This window comes from Coloeus monedula (genome assembly GCF_965178545.1).
Source record: "Coloeus monedula genome assembly, chromosome: 8".
NCBI classification, from domain to species: Eukaryota; Metazoa; Chordata; class Aves; order Passeriformes; family Corvidae; genus Coloeus; species Coloeus monedula.
Window position 1 is genome coordinate 6,170,400 of NC_138788.1, and position 25,553 is coordinate 6,195,952.

Below are 25,553 nucleotides of genomic sequence, written 5' to 3' on the forward strand. Positions count from 1 at the left end.
AGAATCTGTGTTAGCCCCAGGGTTAGACTCGAATAGGGGTAGGGATCTTTGTAGTGTTGTTAGATAAATACTGCCTTGTTATCAGGTGGTTTACTTTCCCAGGTAGAGATAAGAGAAGAAGTGATAGGGCCAAGGTACTCCTGGATTTGATTGCTGGCAAGTTTCTTCCTCAAACTAGTCACTGAACCAACAGGAAGACAGTGTTACTTTAGCCTTCACTTTGAAAAGCAATAAGGATATTCTAGAAAATAATTTTCGATTGAGGATTCAGTTTCACTTTACGCTTTATCATCTGCTGGAAGAGCTGGCTTCCCTCTCTCTGCCCCTGTCTAGCTGATCCGAGCAGTCACGCAGCCAAGGCATGAGTTACATCAGCAAGGTGACTCCAGTGGCAGTGAGTCACTCGGATGGGGGGTGAGTTCCAATGGATCAGGCTGCCAGAGAGCTGGAGCCACTGCTTGGGGCTGGTGAGGCAGTCAGGCATTCCCAGTCAGTGGCAGTTTACAGTTCAACAGATTAAGTGGAACGTAAAATTGCATCCTTAGTAATCATGGGTTGGTTCAGTTTGAAATATGTGAAAAAAATACAGAGAAGTTGGTTTGGAAATCTAGGTTTTGAACCTTAGGGGCAAATTTAAATAAGCAAAACTGGTCACAGGTGTAAGGAGCCTCAGGACTCAATTTCTGGAAGTTACAGATACATAAAGCTTGCCTGGAAACTGAATTCTCAGTAAAGAGTTATCCTGGTCTGCAGTTCAAAATGGAGGAATAGTCAGCCTGAGAATATATACTAAGACTAATGCAGAAATCCTGCAAGCAATGGAGGGGGGGAGGAGGGCAGGACAACTTAATTCAGGTTTGTTTCTGAAAATTAAACTTGATCTTGCAAATGATGTGAAAGCAAATAAAAATAAGGTTTTGTATGGTGAGGAGGATAGAGAATAACAATAATACAGAACTAAAACATTAAATATTTTTGCCTTAATTTTCAATAAGGATAATGATAAATAGAGGAGAATACTAGATGTAGGAGAATAAGAGAGTGGAAATTACTACAACCAGAGGGAACTTAAGGATCATAAAATACTCAGAGACCAAGAGAAATTTCCATCTCACAATTAGGAAAGAATTAGTGCTGATTGTAACTATTTTAGCTAATTTTTCCTTCAGGGTAATACCAATCATTGGAGAAAGCAGTGCCAACATGAAGAAGGGGAAAGGAAGAATTAGGCAAGCAATTAAAAATCTGTGAGTCTGTCCTCACAATATATAAAACTTTGGAAGGCATTGTGGGGTGTGGGTGAGGGACAGTCAAGGATTTGGGAGATTAAAGAAAATAAACTACAATATACCTACTTCAGAGAATGAATTTTACTGACCCTATACTTGTCTTTGGGGAGAATTAATCTTCTAGACAAGGAAGGCCATTCTATGGCATTCAGGTCAGGCATGATCTGCCAGAACCATTCCCAAGGTCTGCAGGTAAATCTTCCTGTTCAGCTCTGTCGGTGGGAATATGCAGGCTGGGATTAGTGCAGGCAGGGAAAGCTGGTACCTCCCAGCTCTCAAGAGTGCTGGAACACTGCTGCCAGGGAGCAAGGTCTCGAGACTCTTTTTGCATTGCAGCCCCACCCCCCCACCCCCCCCCTGATCAATGGTTTGTTGCTGTTGAGAGAAGCCATGAAGTAGGTGATGTTGGGCAGAAAGGTACGTGGCATAATAAAAGCAGACTTAAATATATTTTTAATTTGGGTATGTGTTTCTAAATGCTGTTTTATTTGGGAGGGGTAAGTGACTCTGCAGATACTCTAGAATCATAAGGCTGAAAAAGACCTTGAGATCATCTAATCTAAATTAAGGCAGTTAAAACTTGTTGTGTCTGCTGTAGAGATTAAGGAATTATTCCTTGCAGCATCCTGTTTTCACAGCTGGAGACACACCCAGCTGTTTTCCCCTCCCAGTCTCTTCAGTCTGTGTTCATCTATGGTATTTTCCAAAACTATGCTCATTTTATTGTACATACCTATCTTGAAGAGCAATATCCAGAACTCTGCTCGCTTTATAGTACTATAATTCAGGCTTTATGAATGCTGAACACAGGTTGTACAAACATTCATATATCCCAGTATTGTGTTTATATTTTTACAGCATGATACACTTACCTCAGTCCATAAATTGAACCTAACCTCTCTTTTTCTATGGAATTCCTCCTTAGCCACTCAGTATTTTTGGTGTTGACTTCTGCCTACGTGCAGTGTTTTGCATATCATCTTATTTCTCAGACCCCTTGTCCAGTTTGCCTTTTTGTCCTCTAATATAATTTGCAGTCCCATCAAGCTGGTTGGTTGTCAATTTAATAAATGTAGTCTCTGTTCCATGATCTGGGTCACTAATAAAAATAGTGAGTAAGACCAGACTCAGTGTAGGTGACTTTGGGAACTGCATTCTACATACATATTTTGGCAAATAGTGGTGATTTCTGAATGTTCGGGGGATTTTTTTTGTTTATGCCTTCTTTTTTCTTGATATGCCTCTACATTAGTTTCATTTGGGTCTAATGTATTTAGCTTGCACACATGAGTATCATAAGAGGCAGAGTGTCAGAATATAGATCTGCTTCTTAAGCCTGCTCTTCTATTTGGCAAGGAAATTTGCTTTGACATGCTGTATTATTTTTGATTTAATGCTGCCTTTTACTCATAGTCTTGTATTCTTTAAAGTCTTTACAAATAGACTGGTTGTAGCTACTGTGTGTTTCCTCCCTCTGCCCTTAATCCTGGTCTACTCTTACCATGAAATGCTATATCATGGACCCACTTGAATAAGAACTTTGGTTGTCTTTGTTGTGAGGCAAGAAAATATAATTAATATCATTCATCTCAACTTTTGTAATGCATTCCACAGTATGTCAAGTAAGGAACAATCAGAGGAAGACTATGATTAATAGAGTGAACAGTAAATTAGGTAGGAATGAGTTTATAAGATGTTGGCTATGTGGTGTTGAAATAGGTGGAGCATTGCAGTGGTGAAATAGTTCTGTCTGCCAATAGTTGTTAGTACATTTTGGGAATAACTTGCTTTGTGTTTTTGCTTAAATGTTTGGACTAATTGATTAAATTTGATTAAACCAGTAGACGGTGCAGAATAGGAGAAGCCCTTAACGCAGAGGATGAGGGTTTTTTATGCAACTAAAATTGAATGTCCTTGAGAAACAAAGTAATAAAAATGGAACAAAACGTCACTGCATAAAACAGAAAGTGGTGGATTTAGGAGCAGATGGCAAATGTAGACAAGAGCTTATCCAGCGGAAGCACTGGCAAGGAGAAGGTTTGAGCCTTCTGGCCAGTCAGAGGAGGACTGTGAACCTGCTGGGTGATGTCGAGCTGATTGCAGGTGTGACTCTGAGATGTGTGAGAACAGAGGCATGCTTGTGTCCCCCTAGAGCTGCCTCTGAGAGCCCTTTTGCACTAACAGACATAATTCTGCTCAGCCATGCTGGAGAAAGATAATTTGAAGCCAAACAGGATACAGGGCAGGACGATGAGGATAACCAGAGCATAGAATACAATCTAACATGAGAGACTACGTGGAAGTAGAAAATGTAGGTTAGTGACACTGCCTACACATTAGTATGGGAGGAATGAGGGAATGTAATCACTGCTATAAATAGATCCTGGAGATAAATACTGTCTGATACACTATACAAATGGATCCAGAAGATCCCAAATTCACAATACAGACCTGAGACATAACTTGGAAAAAAATGCAGAAGAATACATTGCTTCTTTCTAAAATACCAATAAGTTTGAACTTAGAAAAGCATTTCACTTTTAGTAGGAAACTTCTAAGTGAGACATGTTTGTGTGACCTTTCAGAGACCCTAGAGAAAGGAGATGAACAAGATCTGGATCATTTTGATTTTATCTTTAAACTCACAGCTGTCACAGTTTGAAGATGAGTGAATTTATAAAAAGCGGAAAACTTGTTATCTCAGAGAGAAATACTTTGAACACCATCTGTCCTGTGTTTTCCTGAACGGAAAAAAAAGTGTTTGTCCATCAAGGTTGCTACTGGACAAGCATGTAGGGCAGATGTGAGAATCTAAAAATAGCATGGGGGGGGGGGGGGCAGAATCCATTATGATATCTAGGTTATTTTCTAATTTGTTTGCTAGATAGACTGATGGTGTTTCAACATTATTTCAGCGTTATCCTGATGCTGGGATATAGTGACTAAAACCCCGTCTGTTCCATCAGACTTTTTATTATCAAATGTCAACTTTTAACCTCACCTTCTTAGTGGCTTATGCCTATAAGGGTTTTTTATTTGAGTTCTCCCAAGCCTTTAATACTGTAGATTCAGGAATCAAACCAGTGTACTAGCAACTGAATCTGTGTAGGAGGTCTGACAGAGTTACAGTATGATTATAAAATAATCATAGCAGGAGAAAATACTGCTCAAGGAGGTTAAAATATATTTGTGTAGTCTGACACTTGATTGTTTCTCTCCCTGCCTACATGACACACACAGGTGAGGTGAACAATCTGGTATTTTTATTTGAGGAGTATATATTAGCATGTTGTCTCAGTAAGATGGAGCTTTTTATGAAGATAATTAGAACAAAATGCATCACTGTTGCTTAATACTTAAGTCTTAGTGTTTGGAAATATGAAAATACTACTTTTAAGATACTCTTACAGGTGAAGTGTATAATGCTTAGAATATAAAAAGGATGTATTGCAAAACACAGACAAGTGTTCCAGTACTCCCAACAAGCTGGGACTAAGAGCACAGAGGCACTGAGTCCAAAATGAGTAATCCTCTCTCTCCGTGAATGGCCTTTCCCTATTACAGGAATCCACAGACAGCCAGATAGAAATTCTGAAGAGCTGGCAAATGGGGTTCCTGCTTTTCTGGAGACAGTGGAAGTAGAAAGGGAGGAAAGGGTAGAAGTTGCAGCCTTTTAACTATTCACCAACACCCCTGGATCACCCTCTTCCCCCCCAGTTCAGAATATGTTGCAGATTGAATGTGCTTATTCTACAGCTCTTGCTGTGTCTGACAAATAGTGAAATGCACTGCTGTCAGTAAAAGAGAGTAAATGTAAACTTGGAGGAGTGGCCCTGAGGAGTCTTTTGCTTCTCAGAAACTGAATTCAGATTTAATGTTCAACAACTTTATTCACATGATAACATGAAGTAGGTATTTCCTTCTTTCAGCTTCTTCAATATGTATTCTTTTAAAATACTGCTCTCTGTTCTTGATATTTTTCCAGGCTTTTTCTACTTCACCTTCTGTATTTTTTGAAGCTTTTGTTATTGCAGATAGCTTCAAACAGGAGCTCCTCTTTAACATATCCAGCTACATGTTTCAAGAGCCAGTTCCACTCCCTGTAGAGACCTAACTGAGTTGTCCCAGCCACTATTCAAGTGACCATTTTATAGCATGGTGTCTCAAATATATTGCAAGCCCTGGGTGTGGCATCAGGCATACAGGGAGCAGTTGATGTTACAAGAGTCATGGGGCTGTGGGAATGGAAAATCCCAGCACGGGTGCATGCTCCCGCTGCCATAGGAGAGGAAGTGATGCCTGGAGTGAGGCTCCCTCAGAACCGCACCCCAATTTGCCTCTGATGGAGCCAGTGGCTTGTTTCCAGGAGGCATCCCTGGACCAAAGGGCCTGCCAGCAGCCTGAGCAATCAAGGAGCCTCAGCTTCAGTGGGAAGCTGAGCTTTCTGTGGTGAGGACACTCCCGAGTTGTTTTGGTGAAGAGCAAGTAGAAAAATGCAAAATAAAATACAGTCCATTTAAAAGACAGGAAGATGACTAAGCTGGTAAATAAGATACTCTAGACAAAGGACAAGGAGTGGTAGGGCAGAGGAACTGAAAAAACAGGTGAATTGGGAAAAAAACAGTGCTCTGGAAATCCAAGTTAACAAATATGTAGGGGGTGAGCCGGATAAAGGTGAGGCAGGTATTTAAGTTCTGGGGAATAAGAACAGAAAGGAACCTTATGAAAAGTAGATGTGGGTGACTCTCAGGAAGCTAGATGAGCTTCTGAGAGGCAGTTGGGAATGTAGTCTGAGAGAGACAGGAAATAGTAGGAGGGTGAAAGGTGGAGTCCTGTTCTGTAATGGACTTCAGTTAGTGGGAATTATGAGAGGAACACAACAGTGCCGGATGCTGAATCAGAAGAGCAGAAATTCAGTGGATGTTAAGAAGCCTGAAGCTGATGTTCTCAATCAGGTTGTTTTTCTGGAGGTGAGGCTGGAAGGAGGCTGGGTAAATGAATGTTACATCCAGTAAGTTATAGGGGAAAAGGATGCAAGAACATTGTAAATGTCGTTGATAGGGCTGGAAGAAGAAAGTAAAGCCAAGAAATGAGTTGGACGGAGTTTGGCATCAGTGTGATGGAAGCAAGAAGGCTGAAAAAGCATGAATACTGCAAAACATGGATGGCACCCAAGTTAAAACGGGTTTGATGAATATTGCAGACGGAGTGTGGGTAAGAACATTGTGAACTTGAAGCTGTTGTGCTTTATGAACTTGAAGCTTGCTTTGTGGAAGACAGAATCTGGTCCCAAGGTTAATGAATGTTGTGGCACATTACCACGACACTTGAAAACTCACATGAAAGTCCAGGATTTCCTTGTCCAATGTGTTGTGCAACAAGCATAGAAGGAAAAGGGTTCTTTTCTGCATAGAATTAAAATGTGAGAGTGAGTCAAGGGCAGATGACACACAGAGACAGGAGGTAGGGAATAGAAGGCATTACTTATGAGGGAAGATTAGGCTTCCATAAAGCAGTGGCCAACCCATTGTCAAGGTTTCAGAGGTCAATACAGCAAGCAGAGTTTTAAGGAAAAAATGGAAAAATGTCAGTGAATCAGCTTTGCTAGTGTTGCCAGTAAATTGTTCCTGAAACTGGTAAATGAGTGATACCAGGATTGGAAGATGCTGTATGTCTGAAGGTGCAGTGTGATGTGATGGGGCTGCTGGGGGAAGGAGTGCAAAGAGTGAATACTGTGGGCTGTGGGTGTTTGTGACAGAATTTTGCATGGTCTGAGCATGTGTGCATTTATTAAGGCCAGAATGAAATACAGAATGAATATAGGTTGGTGCTCTGTACTATGGGGATGGGTAGAAAAACGTGTTTTATAAGGTTTGCTAGAAAGACCTGCACCCAGAAGTGAGAGAGAGCAGGTCACACATAAGGTGACATTGATGTTACTCGATTTGAGTGAGTGGCAAGGGTCCCAGCATTTTTGCTCAATTAATGAGGGAAGGGGGCTTAAGAAAACACAAGTCTGTTACAGTGACGTTTGCCTTAAAATGAGACATCTACAAAGTCTGAGCGACTGCTCAATATTTTGTGTTTGAACATGAATCTGGAGTTAGAGCACTCTCCAGCAAATAAGAAAACTCATACAATGCTATTGACTACAATGATAATGATTTTTTTAAGGCCATGCATCTGGTTTTTCTTTTACCACAATTATTGGTCTCCTGTTGCAGCAGGGACACTAATTCAGCCACAGAAATAGCACCAGATCACTAACAGAGCTTATTCCCAGAGTTGTGTTTACAGTACTGGTATGATGAAGTCGATGGGGATGAAGTAATGGGGAAAATTGCACAGTCATGTTGATGCATGCAGCATTAAACCCCATGATGCCTGCCCAGAGAAGGTCAAAATTAGTTTTAAAAGTTGACTGAAAACATTGCAAGGATAGAAACTATATTTTAAATTGGAATAATTTGAAATATACTGTAAAATCAGTTAGCACTGATGTGGAGTGTATTAATTGTACTGTTGCATGCGTTCTGTCATGTGCACTCTTGTCCTCAGCTTCTTGGTTTTGAAAAACTACTAAAGATAGCCTGGTGAAGTTTTTGCTTGTCTGATTTGCCCACCTCAATAACCAAAAAAAAGAGAGTTAAATGAAGAATTTGCCAAATGAACTGGCACCGGAATGCCAGTTACTGCATTTCACGTGTTGCAGTTCCAGTAGTAATGATTGTTTCACACACATTAATTTCTCCTTTGGACTTTGGCTTCTGCACTTAAGTACAGGGTCTGAACTCGATGGGCTGCACAAATGCAGAATGAGAATCTTAATTTCTCCACTAACCGTAGCTCTGCCCTTACACTGCATTATTTTTGCAGGAAATATCTGCAGGACTATCACTATGAAACGGTTCTGCTTGCTAAGCAAATGTGGAGCAGCACAGACAGGAAGAAGCAGAAAAAAAAAAGCTAATTTAAATGATGAAGACCGATTTAACTAACCTTCATTTGTTTTAAAGTTTAAATATTTACTCATTTGCAATATTTGCATGTGCTCTTTCCTGGCCAGCAGCACTGCGCACGTGGGTTTCTCTGGCGCGGTGTGAGGAAGGAGCACGGTTTGCAGTTCAAGGGGTTCGCTGTCTGCAAGAAACGAAGGGGGATCACAGCAGAATGCCTGATCCGTGTGTGCTGTCGCTTCCCCAGTGCCGGTGCGGCATTCCCGGTGGCCGTAGCTCCCAGCAGGGCGGTGGCACAGGGCCCGGGCGCTGGCTGCCCGCCAGCCTGCAAGTGCAGGGGCTGCAGCTGCCACCGGCCCCTGCCCGCTCGGCCAGCGCCGCTCCACTGAAAAACCTGCCAGGCTTCTAACGGGGAAAAATAGCAGGGGAAAAAAAAAGAGCAGCTCTTGCACGACTGTGCCAGCACAACCCGGCGTGCCTTCTGCCTCAAAGCAAACAAAAAACAAACTGAAAACCTCCAGTGGAGGAAGGCAAAACCATCCACCACCTGGAATTTTTCATGCAGTCACTAAAAATACAAAACCTGCAGTATTGCTATCCTCACATGTGTGGCCCGAGCCTGGGCTATGCTGCAGCACACCGGGGAAGTTACAACTGCAAATTTAGGAAGAGAATGTTTGCGTTTTTCCGTTGATTTTCATGATTATCTGTAGTTCTAGCGATTATCTGCAAAATAGGGCACGTTGTGTTACCAGTAATACATGTATCCTGTGGCAGGGAGCCAAGGCAGTAATTGAAGGTCAGGGATTGTTTGTCGAGTGCAGTTCAGTGTGCTGCCTGATTCCATAGGGGACTGGCAGTGCCAAAGAACAAAGGCAGCTCTGTTCTGCAAGCCTTTAGTATGGCTTGTTTGACAGAGTTCAGGCCCAATTGTGAGAAGAAGCAAATAGGAGTGGAAAACAGTGCTAAAATAAGGTGACGACTAAATAAGCCTGTAAAGTGTAGTATTTTGCAAATGTCAAAACCAGGCTTGGATAGACACTAACTTTTAAAACCCTTATTTAAAAATTGGTTAGTACCTTTATATGGCAAATCTGTGTTTTGTTAATAACATACACATATGTATTGTCGTAAATTTTGTAAGTCGTAATGATGTAAACGTCACTTTATGTTGCCTTAGCATACTTACCATTAACAATTATACCTGTAGCAACTTTCTTGGGTTTTTTATACTTCCAAAAGGCATTTTATCACTTAGTGGATTTTTCCTGAGGATGCCTTTAAGTGAAGCCCTTGGAAATGGAGTTGCTGAGTTAGTATTCCATGCATAGCTGGTGAAACTCGAGAATTTTTAGCAAAATCCCTCTGTGGTAATGAATTGGTGGTGCTGGGCTGAGTATTAATATTCTTTGTTACTAAGTTGCAGTCTATTAATAAAGCTTTGTCCAAATGGGCAAACTTGCCTGTCCTCCAGACAGTCTTGTGATTTGTATTTTAATAGTGTCTGTCTTTGGATATTATTAAGGATTGCCTGCTTTGACAGTTGCACTACATACCACACAGCTATCAGAGTGCCATTAGTTCAAGAGCAGCATGAAGTATGTTGTGCTCTGTAATAGGCATTATTCATTTGTTTGCCCTTCCTGAAATAGCTATTAAGTGTCTGGGCTCTTAAGAGAAATGGTAAAACAAAACCTGAAACTGTATGAGAAAGGTGGGAATCTGGTGGTAGAAGTAGTATGTTTTTGGGATGCTCAGTACTTCTTGGAGGTAATCTAGTATGTACTTTATTTATTGATTACTTGGTAAAGTCTGAGTTCCAAGATATTTTCTTGTGTCAGGTATTACTGATAGGTCAAGTTTTATTTTTCAGAGGTGATGAGGCCTCTGAAGGACCAGGTCTGTAAAAGACTGTCTTGCTCACTTGAGAAGAGGCTCTGTTGCTGTTGGGTGGCAGAGACCAAGGCACACTTCTGCTCCAAAGGGGAACCGCAGTGCGAACTGCATTCCCAAACCTGGAAAAAGGGTTGCCTTTCAGTCTTTGCTACTACATGACCTCTCTAAGTACTGGTGAAAGTGACTGAGTGTTATTCCCCCCCTATCCAGTGAGAGGTGGGCTGGAGAATAAGGAAGTGAAAGGAAATAAGGTCAGAGTGGTGTCACTAAGATGTTTAATGTTTTCCTCTGGTGATAAGGCAGTGCAGCCCCACCATGGCATGGCTGGGGCAGGTGTGTTTTGGGGGAACCAAGGAGGTTAGTGAGCCATGTTCTGCTGGTGGAAGAAAGCAGCCTTTCTGTGGCAAGCCCTGAGGGTATCCCTGAGCAGATCTGGTCACGGGCTGTGGCAGGGGTGCTGGAGGAGCAACTGTCCAGTCTGGGTGGTCAGGAATAGATGGAGGCTGCTCAAGGCACTGCTGCCTCCCCGCAGCCTTGTTGCCATATAAGGCTGCTCAGCTGCCTTGAGCCAGCCAGGATGGAAGACCACTTAAAAAAGGAAAATCAATACAATAAACTGCCTCTGCTAGTGTCCCTTCCAAGCAAAATCCAGGAGTCTTGCAGTTACAGGGTTTGAGCATAGGCCAGGTAGTGACAAACTCCATGTACAGGTAGCCTGGTTCCTGCCCTTGCTTGTATGTGTGCAGTGTCACTGTTACGGAAGAAAACCAATTTGCTGGAGAAAAGCCTGTGGTGGGTAGAGAGCCTTCTAGTTCAGCTTTAATGTTTAGCTGTACCCAACTATTTTATTTCAAAGCTTAGTATGTTATAGCATTCCGGTACACCTTTAAGCTTACATCATTTGGAATAATTCAAGATGAGAACAGAGATGTAGTCATGCATTGATTTCCCATTATTCTCATACTTTCTTGGCAAATGACACACTTTGTATTTTTTCCATGAAGTGAAAAATGTACAGCTGTTTATGTTTAAAGAGTTTGGGGGGAATAAATGTCTCTATCACAACCTCCCTTGTGATTATTTTTTCTTTTTTTTCTTCTTACTATCCACGTTTGTGTATTTGAGCTAAGTTCAAGGAGTGTATTACAGGTGTTTTTGCTGAATTTCTCTTTGGAAACCATTTTCTCATTACGAAGTGTCCCCTGAACTTTTTCACCCTGCAAGATGCAGTTGAAGTTTCCATGTGAACTGTTAACAACTAGTTAGTGACATTAGCTTGTGTTGGAAAGTGGGGAAACACGCTTAATTTCTATTTTTTTTTTTTTTTTTTTTTTTTTTTTTTGGCGGGGGGAGGCGGTCACCAGGGACAAAATAGGTTGTATGCTAAAAATGAGAAAATTGTGCTTGAGAACGTTTTCCTTGAGTTTCCGCTGAGCACTGTGTGCTGTTGCTGAAGGCTTTGGGCTGCGCAGCCTCGGCTCTGACGGCGCAGGGGGGCGCAGAACCGCCCACTACCCTCTGCTCCGGCTGCTCCTGGACCCAAACCAGGCACTGAGCTCATGCCTGACCCGCCCTTCCTTTTTATTACTTTTTTTTTCCCCTCGGTTGAATGTGGACGAGCTGCAGCCCTCGCTTGCTGACTTTCCAAAGCCCACCTGCGGGAGGGATAGGGAAGAGCTTTCCAAGGCCGGGCTCAGCGCCGCGGGGGCTTCGCGGGGGGAGGAAGCACTGAGGCTATAAACGAGGGTTGAGGTTGTGGCGCGGAGCGGCGGCAGCGGGCGGCTGTCGGCCCCCGGGTGCCCCGGCCGCGCTCCCGAGCCGCCGCCACACGTGTCCCGCGACTCCGCCCCCGCGGGACGTGGACGCGGGCCGCGCCTGCCGAGCGCCGCCTCTTCCCGCGGCGTGCTCCCGGCGCTCAGCTCGGTGTTCCCAGCCCGGCTCCTCCCGCCCCGGCACTGCGCGCCCGCCCTTATGTAAGCAGCGGCATCGGCAGCGCGCCATGACCCAGCAGCGGGGACGCGCCGGGGCCTCCGCAGAGCGCACAGCTGCGCCGTAGTCCGCGCCGGCCCCACAAAGGGCGGGCGGTGAGTCGTCCTCCTCCTTCTCCTCCTCTCTCCCTCCCTGCCGCCGCCTCCTTCGGCCCCGCCGTCTCCGCCCCCGGCACGGCCGCCCGGCCCGACCCGGAAGCGGCGCGGCGAGAACCATTTTCCTTGTGAGTTCAAAGGCGGAGGCGGGTGCGGAGGTCCCGCGGGCCGGGCTGCCGAGGGAGGTGCGTACCGGCCGAGGGGGGGAGGGGGGGGAAGAGAATCCGCCGCTGTGGTTTGGGGGGCGCCTCAGCGGCTTCCCCTGCGGGACACACAACCCGCGCGGATACTTCAACTTTGCGACGGGCGCCTTTGTTTGCCCTCCGAGGCTGCTGAGGCGGAACGGGCCGCACCCCCGGCCCGCGGGGCTGTCGCGGTCCTGACCCCCCCCTTCGTCCCGTCCCCGCGGAGCGGCGCACGTGACGAACGGGCTCCCGCGGGGGGCGCGCGCGGCGCGGCACGCGGCCGGCGGCGGCGGCGGCTTTGTGCGCGGCCCGGCGAGCCCGAGAGCGCGGCGACCCCGGGACTACGTGAGTACCGGCTATCTCCCGCACCCGCGGAGGCGCGCAGGGTGGCCTGCGCCGCTCGGGAAACGGGAGAAGGGGAGTTCAGAAAAAAACTGAGGTTTTGTGGGTTTTTATTTTTTTGCTTTTCTTCGGTTAAGTTTCTGCCGTTAAGGCGGAGTGCGGGAGCGGCAGGACTCGGTGCCGGCCGTTAACGGCGCGGACCCCGCCGTTAGAGCAGCCGTGGGCGCCGTTGGTGCGCCCTGCCATGCGGCAGCTCCGGCGGGCAGCGAGCCCGGCTGGCGCTGCCTTCCCCCCGCGTCCCGACGGGTACTTCCTTCTGGCCCCCCCGGCGAAGGGCTGCGAGAGTTCCGCCCGGAATAACGCCTTGGCTGGAAACGGGTGCTTCCGTAGGGATTGCAGGCAGGGTAATCCGCGAGTGAGGAAACCCCGTGCTCGATTTTAACGTCAGATCTGCTTTACTGATTGTCCGCTCTTTTCACTTGGTAATTCTGCCTTTGAGTACAAACCATGGCAACAAACAGGCGTTGGAAGAGAGCTACAGCTATTTTGAATAATTGAGTGTCATAATGAAAAGGTGCCAGTGTTTGCGCTATTGCAGACTAAACAGCAAGGCTAGAGAACAATATGTGGAAAAGTTTACTGAATAGCACGTAAAAATTAAGTTTACATGATCTTTTCAATTTTTGTGCTTTAAAGAGGAAGAAGTAGAGAGTGTAAATGTTTTAGTGTAAGAATAGCTTTCTAAATTATTAACTCCTTCAAAGGCTGTTAGGCTTACGGCATAAATTCCTCTAGAAAGATTTTTTAAAAAGGGCCACTGCGGTGTGTGTGCATAGTAGGATGTGTTTTTATGGTGTGGGGAGCAGGCTTGAGGCACAGTGCCCAGCTAAGCAGGCTGTGAGCTTCAGCGAGGCAGCTGAGGCAGTGGTACGTGCGGGATGAGCCGGGCAGCAGCTGCGAGCTCAGCTGTAACCCGAGCGTTTGCTGCATTGAGCCTTCTGGGTGTCACAGCCTGGCAGCGCCCAGGCTGCAGCAGCCGAGGTGAGGCGGCTCCTGGAGTCCTGGCCAGTGCCAGGGAACTGCTTGCTCACATGCTGGAGGCGGATTACCACCACTCCAGCTGCTTAATTGCACTGGGCAGAGGTAAAAATGCACTGTGTGCTTGCTCGCTGCTGCTTCCTTGGGAAAGTGGGTCCTGTGGTTGCTATGGGGCTTTTGGAAAGATAAATAAAGAGATGAGTTGTGTTATTGGGCATTAGAAAAGGTAGTAAGTGAGTAATCTGCTGTGTTAGTATTTGGTGAACGCTTTTGAATAGTTTTGTGATTGTTTTCTGTGGAGAGATGGTAATTACCATCTTCTAAAAAGTTATTTGAGTTTCCAGAAGATCCAGAATCCAATTCTCAGACTCAGTGTTGTCCCAGCTGCCTCTTGTAGACAAGTTATTGCTGGCATGAGCTGGGATAAAATCATGGCGAGGGGGGCAGAGTAAGAAACACACTTTATTCAGCATCAGGGAACTTGCAGGAAAGCAACCAAAGAGAGAGTGTGTGTGTGTGTGTGTTTATGGAGCTCCCTTTGGCCAAGCAGGGAAGTGTGGTGGGGGGGAAAAGTGGAATTTTTTTTTTTTTCCAAGCAGCCACTTAGAATAGTGGTGAAGCCAGATGTCGCATAAAATTGAGTGCTTGAGTCCTTCGCTTAGTTGTGGTCTTTGGGGAATTGGGTTAACACATAAAGCTTCCTTTTACATGCTGCAGGTTTGAAAGGGAGATTTTCATTCAGAGAGGTTCAGTTTTTCCTGGTTTCAGCCAGTATACTTGGTTGTCCTTAAAGTTGTTCTCCACTTTGGGAATGGAAAGAGGGAGTGTCTGTGAGGAGGAGCTCGTTGGACCTTCTTGCATCTATTTTCATGGTATTGCATGTCTCACATGCTTGCCTCTGATAGCTGACTCTTGCCTGCTGTGCTCTTAGTCTGTTTTTCTCTGTGCATGGGTAATATGTAGTGTGAAATTCAGTTATGTCTTCCATCTTAAAGTTTTTCAAATCCCTGACCTGTCCTAGGTTGTGTATCTCCTTGGTGGCCTGCCTATCTCGTGGAACTGATGGAGCCTGGACTTTGCTTTTCCAGGAACTCATTTATTAAAGGGTGGTGTTTTGTTGTTCTTTGATAGTGGGAATGTTTTTTAATAGTGTCTGAAAAATCTCAAGTTGAGTGCAGCGGAAGCAGCCATCCGCATAGGAGGAAGTGTGTGACATGGTATGGTTTTGCTTTATTTATTTACATATTTTTCCTCTGTGCTTGTGGGATAGCCTGCATCCTCCACATGCGTATTTTGGGGGCGTTGACCTGTCTAGAGGCACAGATCTATGAAAGCAAGTGAGAAGGCATTACGTTTCTCTTCTCAGAATAATCACACTCCCGGATCTATATTTGGAACTAGTTCTTTCAATACCAGTAGGAAGATAAACCAATGGCTCACATGTACCTTAATCTGTAGTGTTGTCTGAACCCTGAATGATGACTGCAAGCCACATTCCACACAGTTTTGTTTCAGCTGATGATGTGGTATGTCCTGTTGTTTGTAGTCGGAAACACATTTCTTGACCTAAAAAATAGCTCAGAAAGTTAGAAAGGAGCCAGCGTGGAAAAAGTAGAACAGTGTGAGGGAAGACGTGGGGGCAGATTAAGAGCTGAAAGACTACAACATTGGCTTTTTCAAAGAAAAGTTTGTCCTCTTGTGGGTTTATACACTCAACATTTTGCAATTTGATGATGTGAACTCCACCCTCTCTTAACCATTAGCAATACAAGATCCATTGTAGGAAAATGATGGAAGAGCAAAGGCCTTTTCTTAGCTAATAGAGGTTAAATAATTATTTACTATTTGAACTCTGTAGTTGGCATATTATCATATGCTCTTGCTCCTCCAGCCCTTTCATCTGGTTACGTATTGAAGAGATGGTGGACTGGCTGAGGGGTTTGGCTTTTTTACCTTGCTTGTCTGGGAAAGAGTAGCAGCTGAAGTGAAACCTTAAATAAAATGGAAACAAGAATGCAGTGCATTCAGTCTGAGCATTTGTGGAGTTGGATAAATTTATTAGAAAGTATAATGTATCTCCTGTGAAGTATTCTCTCATTTGTTTAGTAAGTGCCAAAGCCGAAGCTCCAGAGAGACTTGGGTTATATTTAGCCTAATCGCAAGGCAACACCTTTGTAAAGTAGGTAATGAAGCCTGATAAAACCTTGAGTGCTCTGTTACGAGCTGCCTGCAGACTGGCTGAGGGCAGGTCGCTGGCTCTGCTGCTGCCCTGCTTAGTGGCTTTTGTCAAGTTATGGGATTGCTTCGTGCCTCAGTTCCCCCATCTGGAAATAGGTCGTGGTGATCCTGCTTTCCCCTTGTAAGTACTTGGGGTCTGTTGCTGCGGGGTGTTGCGTGTGAGCTGTGATAGCAGCGTTTTACAGATCTTGGTGTAGCATTTGCACAATGCTTCATGTGGTTTGACCTACCCTTGTTTCTCCTCTTTGTCTTTTTCTCTTGCATTTTAAATTTAGAATTGGTCTCAAAGGGCTTTTTTCTTTTCCTGTTTTCCCTCATTACTGTTTTTTTGTCCTGTAGAATAACTTTCCTCTTATTTTTTTCTGTCCCTCCATGTTTTTCCCCCTTGCATCCTGCATGTTCTTTCTGCCAGTCATTTCTTTTGTTCACTGATGTCTTCCTCTGCTGTTCCTGTCTGTCTTCAGAGCAGCATTTCTCTCGCCTCCATCCGCTGGGATTTCCTTTTCACCTGACTCATCCCCAGTCGGTACATCCCCGCTCAGTCACGCTCTCCTTGCGCTTCTGTTCCAGGAAACCCAGCCAGCAGGGAAGGGGACCGCCTGCTTGTCCCCTCTCAGGGGAGATCCACTGAAGTCACGGCTCCCTCTGTGCTTGCCTGCTGCATCCTGCTGTGCCTGGATGAGGGCAGGGGATTTGGGCAAAGAGGTGTCAAGGAGCCTTTTACTCCCTGCTCCTTTTTCTCTGTGCCTGGATTTTGCAGCAGAGCTGGGATATTTCCTCCTTCCTTCAGCAGCGAGGTCTTCAGCACCTCGTTGCTTTCCCAGCACACGGGGTGAATCAGGAAACCTCCTGGCCCTGCTGCGAAATGCCTGTGCCCAGTGCTGTGGGCTCGGAAGGCGTTGTGCTGGAGCAGCCGGTTGCTGCAGGGAGGAGCGGCTGCGGGGGCGGCAGGCGCAGAGTCAGAACAGTTCAGAGATGGGCAGGGAAATGAGATGGTTGACTTGAGGCAAGGTGAACGATTTCAGAACAGGAAGGGGGGGAGCAATTTCTCGTCTGCAGTCTGCTTCCACTTGAGCTGTCCTTAGTGTAATCACTGCTGTGCTAGCTGGTCTTGCAGGCAGGGAGAGAGGATCTGTGGGCTGAGCTGTGTGTTTAAGATAGAATGGTGCTCCTGTACTTTAAACTTCTGTGGTAAATAATCTTGCTCAAGCACAGTGAGGGAAGGGAAGAATGTATGGTGTAGTTCTCTTTTCCAGCTGGTTTTCCACCAACAGCACAAAGGAAAAAAAAATCAGAACACAAAATCCTTCTTTCTTGTATAACTTGTACAACAGTTCTTGTATAACTACTAATTGTTATTCTGTTTTAATTTGTTTTGATGGAAGAATACATCAGTATTTATGCAGTTTTGGGTTTGATGTGCTGAGGGTTTTTTTCAGTTGCTTAATTTTCCATTTTTTTTCTTGATAGACGTTCAAGCCCTTGGTTGGAAAAAGTGTATACAATTCAATTACTGCAGTAGAATTCCTTGTGGACAAACAGCTGGATTTCATAACTGAAGATAGTGCCTTTCAGCCCTATCAGGTAAGAAATTTGACTAGTGCATAAGTACTATCCATTTAACTTATTTAAAAGCCATATTTTTACTATTGTTTAAGTGCATTTTATGTTGAAGTTTTGTGTTTCAGGAACAATTTCCTCTTGATTATTGGCAGAGATTATTCCTTATTTTGTGAAAGATTATATTGGGTACTATATATGATTCTAGTTAATCTGATCATGTCAAGGAGTACTGTGCCACTAATATTATTGTACCACCTTTCATTAAAATACCTGACCCCTTTAAAGGTTAACCAGTACCATTAATTATAGAGCAGATAGAAGATGGTATCCCTCCTTCTGAAGCTTTCATTTCCAGGTCTTTGCATGATATTCCACTTACTGATTTTTGAGTTTTTTTGGAGAATGAATAGCAGAAAATGTTAGTTCCTTTAAAGAAAACCACTTCTCTTACTTTTGTTTTTAAGCCTGGTAAAATTTCCAGTATTCTTGATTTTAATGCTTCTCCATTAATTAGAAACACATTAATATATTAATGCGTGTGTATTTAAAGAACAAGAGAATTAGTATTCCCCCCCCCCCCTTGCTGCTTCAGAAGAAGATTTTTCTCTTCTATGACAAGTAGAAAAATACTTGATAGTTCAGCTTGTGCTGAACTGATTGCAATTACAATAGCCATAAATTCTTCCTTATGGCTTGGATGGTACACTGCGGTGATACAGAAATAGTACTTAGAGACTTGGAATACCAGATGGCCCTGAATAAATGCTATGTAATTTTGTCCTGACACCCCTTCTTCCCTCCTGCTTCACCAAGATGGTTTTTTTTTCCCCAATACCAAATATAGAGCTAGAAGAAGAGAAGTGGCTGAGAGAGAATCCTAGGGAAAGGAGAGGGAGGTTCAGTTCGTGGAAAGGCTGGTGCTTTTGTGTGTCTGTGGTGGGGAAGCCAAACGAGTTGAACGTTTCTTGTCAGGGTGAGGTTACATGTTATGACTCGAGCTGCTGGAACAGCTTGGCTTTGCTGCAGAGAACAGTTCCCACTATCAGCCCCTATGCTAGTGCCTTCAGCCCTCTAAACCAGCACAGCCTTGATTTTCAAACACGGGAGGGGGTAACATGGTGCGGGGGAAAGCCTGTGATGTTCATGAGCTGAGCTGGATTAGCCCAGGGTGCATCCAGTGCTGTGGCTTCCTCTACAGAGGGGGTCAGGATGACGCAACACAGAGTGGGATATCCTCCTTTGGCAGCAGCGACCTCTTAAATCAGCTGAGCCATGAAGTGTAAATTCGCCCTCAGAGTCCAGCCGCAGTCTTCCAGATTCATTTTACAAAGCAAATACTGGTGCTAGTGTCTGTCCTTTGCCTGAAATCTGTCAAGATCATGAGTCTGATAATGCTCATTCCAGTAACAGTAATCAATCTCCTTTTGGCAGTGAATCATTTCTGAGCTGAGCAAAGCAAACTGAACATAGGAGGACTGCCTTTTGTTCAACAATGCTATTGCCAGGCAGTGACATAGCAATGTTCTATGCATTTTAGGCCATTCAAAGAATATTAACTGATAGAGCATTAGACTCAGAAGCACCTTAATTTGGGAAGGTGCATTCAAGTTGAAAGTGTATTTTTTAAAATGCATCAAATGAACAGCTGGCTTCATGCTATCATGATAGGTAATACTGAAATTAGCAGTGTTAGCATCTTCACTTCTCAAAGAGATACTGACCAAAAACTGCTACAAAGCAGTAGCTTGTCAAAAACAGTTCCAGCGATAAGCTTGGTCTCCCTAACTGTTGGCCTCCATTTTTGACACATAGAGGGCAATTCTGTGTTAGATCAGGCTGTTTTCCCCTCTCATGGAGCAAATAGTTACCTATTAAAGCCTGAGATGGAGGCTGTTGATCTGTATCCATCATGAGTTCGGTGGCAAGATACTTGGAATTGTTTATTTTAACATTGCAAGAAGTTTGCTGATGGAGATTCCTCTAAGTACTAAGGCATCCAGAATTTGCGTTTTAACTAGATACTGCTTGGATATTGAGTGTAGAAACATAAAATAGCATTGTGCTCACTGATGAATAGTGCAAAGGTTTCTTTATTTGAATGATTATAAAAAGCTTGAGAAATGTCTTTCATAAGAATGTCTCTTTGCAGGGCTAGCAGTATCTCAGTGCCAAATTGTACAAGTTAATTGTACAGATAAGAGCTTTTACTGAATGATAATGTCTTCAAGAGAACAGAAACTATATTTGCTAATAATGTGTTAGACAGAAATATTAGCTTTATTACTGGGATTTATTTTCTGCTTAAAGGTACCTGAAGTGGGAGGATTGTGTCTATTGCTTTTGCTTGCTGTTTTTTGTTAATGCTGGAAATCACATTCCTAGTAATTAGTCACTTAATGTAAGGTAGTTTGTACTTGTATTTTTTTTCTGTAAGACCTTCCTTTTCTTTGGCCTCCCTTTTCTTTGCCGTAAAACCAGATCCTAGATAAATCTTTGGTAAACTTCCTGTTACTGTCCGCTTTGCAAAAAAAAGGTATTTTTGCTCCCTTGTTTGATCTGGAATAGCATCGATCTGCTTGTGAGCAGAAGACAGAAGTGAGGAATCATTCTTTGCAGGGATGAGTTAACTTTGAGTCTTCTGAAACGTGTTCAGTTTTTTGTTTAAGCTCATGGCTGCGCATTTTCAATATGAAGTCCTTAGAGACCATGGTGACCTAAACACTTTTTTATTGCTTTTTGCTGTTAGTGCCTAAAATTCTAGTATCTTCCTGCCAAAACAAACAAAGTTTGAATCTGTGTGGGAAGACTCCATTTCACTTCAGATACAATTCTTAACTACTGACTTTATTTTTCCCATCGTTACATAGACTCATAATACTGGTAATGGGCAGCAGACAAGTATTTGGTATGAATTCTGCTCACATCAGTTCTGATCAAGAAACAGTGGTGGTTCACATAACAATTGGGCCAAAAGGCTTCATGAATAAGGTGCTGCTGTCCAGTTGTAAAGGTGACAACTGCTCAAAGCAAAGAAAACAGCACACTTGGCATCCTTTGAGACTTGGCAGGAAAAACAGTTTGAGTAGGCAAAGAACTAAATCACTGTCGTTACCAGAAGTGGCTCTTCCAGAACAAGATGAAAGAGACTTTGGCAGGACTTGCTGGGGAACCGTGAACCATGCATTCCCATGCCATGTCTGCTCTTTGCATAAATAAACATGTTTCAATTGTTAAGAGATTCAATGACCTTGCTAAGGGCTGGATGAATATCGTTATTAAAAGTAGGGCATGCAGTATACAAGCCCACTTCCATGTCTTCACAAGGTTTGCTATACCAACTATAACACTTGCCAGTGAATTGGTCTTTACTGCTAAATGTGTGTATGAATCTTCTTTTACCTTATGTGTGTACTGCTTAGAATCCTGCCCTTCTCTTTAGAAGTTGCTTGGATTCTGTATGTGTGGTGCCTTAAACACCAGCCTACAACTTGTTTCCGGTGACTTTTATCTCTGTTGCTTCATGGAGGACGTAAACTGTATTGTTCTCTACGTGAAACTTGTGTGTGACTGAGTGACTCATTCATTAATCTGGGATGGTCAGACCATTTAGTCATGTAGTTCATTTTATGGTGGTGACAAGGGGATCTTGAGGATAAAGCAGATACGAACATTTGCTGTGGTACTTTGCTTAGCAATGAATGAAAATTCTGTCCTTTGCAGGAAATGAGAGACACAAAGTTTGCAACATGCATTTTCTATCTCGAACTAGTATCTGTAGGAAGTGTAAGTCTTGAAATGGGACATGGAGGTTAGGTCCTTAATGTGAATTCTACTTTGCATTCGTAATATATCATGTATGTTCTGTGTTTAAAAATTCACAAGTGTGGTGGGTTTAGTAATGGTTCTTGCTGTAGTCTGAAAATGAACACCTCTTGCAAAAAGCTGTTTTAAGGAAAAATTACAGTTAAGTCTACACGTAGAAGTGTGACCTAAATCAATTACTTTGAATGGAAGCAGTTTTCTGTAGTAAGTTATTTGTACTGTTCTGTGGCATCTATGTGTCTGTCTGTTGTGATACACATATTAAGTTAAGCAGCAGCAAAGCTAATCATGCCTTAATTTGTTTAAGCACTGTCGTTTACTTGAAGGACTATAGATGGGGATGTGAAGCATTAAAGCCCAGCATATGGTATGCGTGACCTCATCAGAGTGGTGTTTTTGTCTGGGTGGTGTTTGGCAGTGCCCGTCACAGACACTGTTGGGCTGAAGTGTGTGATTCTGCTGTTGCTGGCCAAAGCAGCTGGAGTCAACTGCATTATACTTCAGACAAGCAAATGAAGAATAACAAAAAGTGTTTTATATCGTGTTTTTCCATAGTAAAATACGCTTGTGGAAAGAGCTGGAAAGACACTGCTTTGCCCAAGCAGTGTGTGCATTTCAGCTGTGTGTCTGGGTCAGGCAGAGCAAGGGTGCATGATAGATTATATACTTCCAAATATGTACATAATGTGTGTGATAATGTATTTCCAAAGGATTTCTGAGCACACAGCACTGGAGCAAATGTGCACAGTGGAGGCAGGACAGAGTTCAAATGAAGTTCCTTCCAAATCATTAAACTTCCTGCAAGGGGTATTTTACCACTCAAGGAGGAAAGTGGAAGGGTGCACAGTCTTTAAAAAGTCCTCTTGGCTATTTGGTTAAAAAAAAAACCAAACTTGCTAAGAATGAATGTTTACGGTGAAATCGCTCTTCAGGCCTTACACTCTCCTTCAGAACTTCTTTTTTTTCAGTTTTTTTTTTTTCTGGAAGACAGGCCTGGTTGCTTTAGTGTTTCTAAATGGTACAGTCTGCCTGTCTACCTCTGTGCTGAAGGCTGTAGATGTAAAGATAGGGCGATGAGAAATCCCCCGTGGGAGGTGTTGCATGCAGAGCGATAGGCACCTGTACTTTGCTCTTTTTCTAAATGTGTGTGGCACGTCTGAATGCTGGCAGGTCAAATGTCTAACACGCCTTAAAGATTGTTGAAATAATAAACTTTTTCGCTAATCGTGAAGTAGGTACATCAGATACAGGACCTAATATACACTTACCTTGATCTATTACAAATTCAAGTCATATTTGCCATTAAGAAAGACTTGAGTGAAGGGCCGTGGGCAACTCCACTGCTCTGCTTTTCTGTTCATTATGGGCAGACGTTGGATATTTCAGACTGGATGCCTTTGGATTCCATTACTTGTTTGCTTGTAAGAGCACGTAACCAGGGCTTGTGTAGTAATGACACGTGCACATAAAAAAAATCTTTAAACATCTTGAAACAGGGACAAAATAGTATTTTTCTGTCTGTATTTTAAGCACCCCATAATTACATGTGCACTCATCTTTCAGACTTCTCTTACTTTAAGCTTCAGGCTTAAAAATAGTTGCTGCAGCTGAAAATTGGTTTTCCCATAAACTTGTACCTCCGCTGACCAGGCAGGCAGGAGCTTTTTGGGGTTGGTCCCACCCTTTGAGGTTGTGAGAAGCAGCTTGGGAACTCCGGGTGCTGGCCAGCTGGCGGCGGTGGCCATCATGTGCTCCACTCCTGCTTTCGGTTCCTTCATGGGCAACCCAGGCACACACAGCTTTCTGCATCTTTTAACTCCTCTCGGCGTTGTGGTGAAGAACTGTCTCGGTTCTTTCCCATGTCTCTGGACCACCCATACGGAGTCCAGCTGGCTTCTCTGGCAGCCTTTTCAGTGAGCCTTTTCACCGCTCAGTAAAGAGCGATGGTCTAAACAGCTTGTTACTGACACATCTATGTTTAAGCGTACGGCTCCAACATGCAGGGAAGCAAAAGGCTTCGTCCAGCTAGAATTGGGTCAGATGACTCATCCCAGTAACACGTGCAGGACAGAAGAGTTTCATCGGGATGCTCACAAAAGGAGAGGAATGAGGGAGGAGGGATGGGCACCCTCCATTTGTAGAGTCAGAGGGAGATGTACATCATCTGCCATAAGCCTGTATTTGTGCTTCTCTTTGAAAAAGAGCTTCTTGTTTGAGAACTTGCTCTGTTTTCTCAAAAGAGGTGGAATAAAATGGCGCCTTTCTGTTTTACCTTGATCTGTTAAGAAGTAAGGGCTTCAGTCACTTTTTTTGTCTCAGCAAGGTTTGGCGCAGGAGTGGAGTTCTTCAGATCTGACAAGCCTTAGGGAAGTGAGCAGTGCGGAGGGGAGGCCATCAGTCAGCAGGAAGGTGACACAGTTGCCACAAATAGTGTGGCTCTTCCGGGTGGGAGGGAGTTCAGGTGGAACTTCTGAGGCTGTGGGAAGGTACACAAGGAGGAAGGGAGGAAAGAGTTGTGAGGTCCTTTGAATAAGCTGAGATTACTACAATGCAGATGACTCTAAAATCCATAGGAAAACAGTTTTCCTTGCATTGTTATAGAGAAACTTATTCTTCCTACAATTTCTGAAAAACCGCAGTCATTTCAATGATTTGATTTCATTTCATTAATCCTACTCTAGGAGGTAGTATTGAAGTAAGTAATTTAAAAATTTGGATTTCAGAACGGAAGAGATGGAACAAAACCTGCTTCTTCTTCTTTGAAGGTGAATATCAAATCCTTTCACTGAAGTATTGTGGTACTTCTGAAAAGCCATGCTTGGTATTACTGAGTTTAAAAATCCATCCAGTATTTCTGGATGAAGAATTTCCTGTGTTGGATCACAAGTGATTACTTCTTCACCAGTAAAAATCAGTGGAAAATATCGTTCAGTAGTAAGTGAAGGGGGCCATATCCTTGGTTCTGTATCCTTAAAATTTCTGTTTGATTTATGAAAAAGGAAAGCTTAAAGTATTTTTCTCGTGTGGTCGTCTTGACCAACACTGCTTCTGTAATCCAGACTCAAAGTCAGCTTGCAGAGAAGTCTGTTCCACATTGTAACCAGGAGCTGCTTTGCCCCTGTGTTCTTGGTTTCCCAAGTTGCTCTTTGTTGGGATTGGGAATCCTTGGTGCTTTAGGGATCTCAGAAGTGTGAATTCGAGTAAGCTCTGCAGCGTTGCATGGGAGTTTGTACCCAGAGCAGGAAGAGAGTAGGCATTCCTGCATTTCAGGTAGGGGGAAATTTGAGTTTCATGGAAATGTGTTCTTACCCAAATTAAGCCTTATCTTGACGTGATCAACACAATAGGTCATTTGGTGAGGTGCTCATGGGTTTGTTTGCTTTCGTTCCTCCCTTGGATACAATGTCCCTTTGTTCTGGCCGCCACTCTAGACCTTTTTCTTACAGAATGTATTTCTGAAATTACACTAATAGAAGTAATGATTTGTAGTCTGGGATTACTGCTTCATGGGAACTGCTCCACAGCCTTCAGCAAACTTAAAGTTAGTAGAGGTTGAGCACTATAGCAGTTCCAGGTGTGTGTATCTAATTCTTTTTCCAGGCCAGACATCTGGGGAGAAACTCGAGTAATTTTATACCAACTTGAATTTTTAAAATTAAAACTAAGTATGAATCTTGCTATTTTCTTAGACATTGGAATAACTTTACTAAGGGCTTGTAGAAGGCTTGATGTAAAAATGAGCATTACTCATTTTTAACAATACACTAGTAACTACAGTTACAAAGCTTTTTTACTACTATTGTTTGTAAATAGTGACACCCCCTCCTTCAATCTAGCTAGCGTTTCCTGTGTTTTGATTGGAATTAAATTACTATTCCCATTCTTCCCCTGTAACCTCCTCTACTTGAGTGTATCTGCCAGTATTGTTGGGAGCAGTATTTTAGTGCTTTTTGAATTATAGTAATTTTTGTGCATCTCAGTGATGATTACATTTTTTGTGATTTTAGCTGTGAATTTTAAGCATGCAGTTTAGAAATTACATTTCAACCATAGAGGCAGGGACTTTATCCTGTTTGAATGTTTTCTCTTCTTATCACCACGTCACACCATTTTGGTATACAACAGATAAAATCAGGTTAA

General features: G+C 43.6%; 1 protein-coding gene across 5 annotated transcripts in view; it reads left to right on the forward strand.

The window, feature by feature from the left end:
• The window catches only part of JMJD1C (jumonji domain containing 1C), a 159,823-nt gene that overhangs the window by 86,430 nt on the left and 47,840 nt on the right, over positions 1-25,553 (forward strand). For 3 of the 5 annotated variants that reach the window (XM_082285946.1, XM_082285949.1, XM_082285947.1), the window contains exon 3: positions 17,499-17,612. In XM_082285946.1, coding sequence (XP_082142072.1) covers positions 17,499-17,612 — 114 coding nt within the window. Of the gene's footprint in view, positions 1-12,273; positions 12,411-17,498; positions 17,613-25,553 lie in introns of those variants that run through there. The other 2 variants (XM_082285948.1, XM_082285951.1) reach the window with 2 other exon arrangements.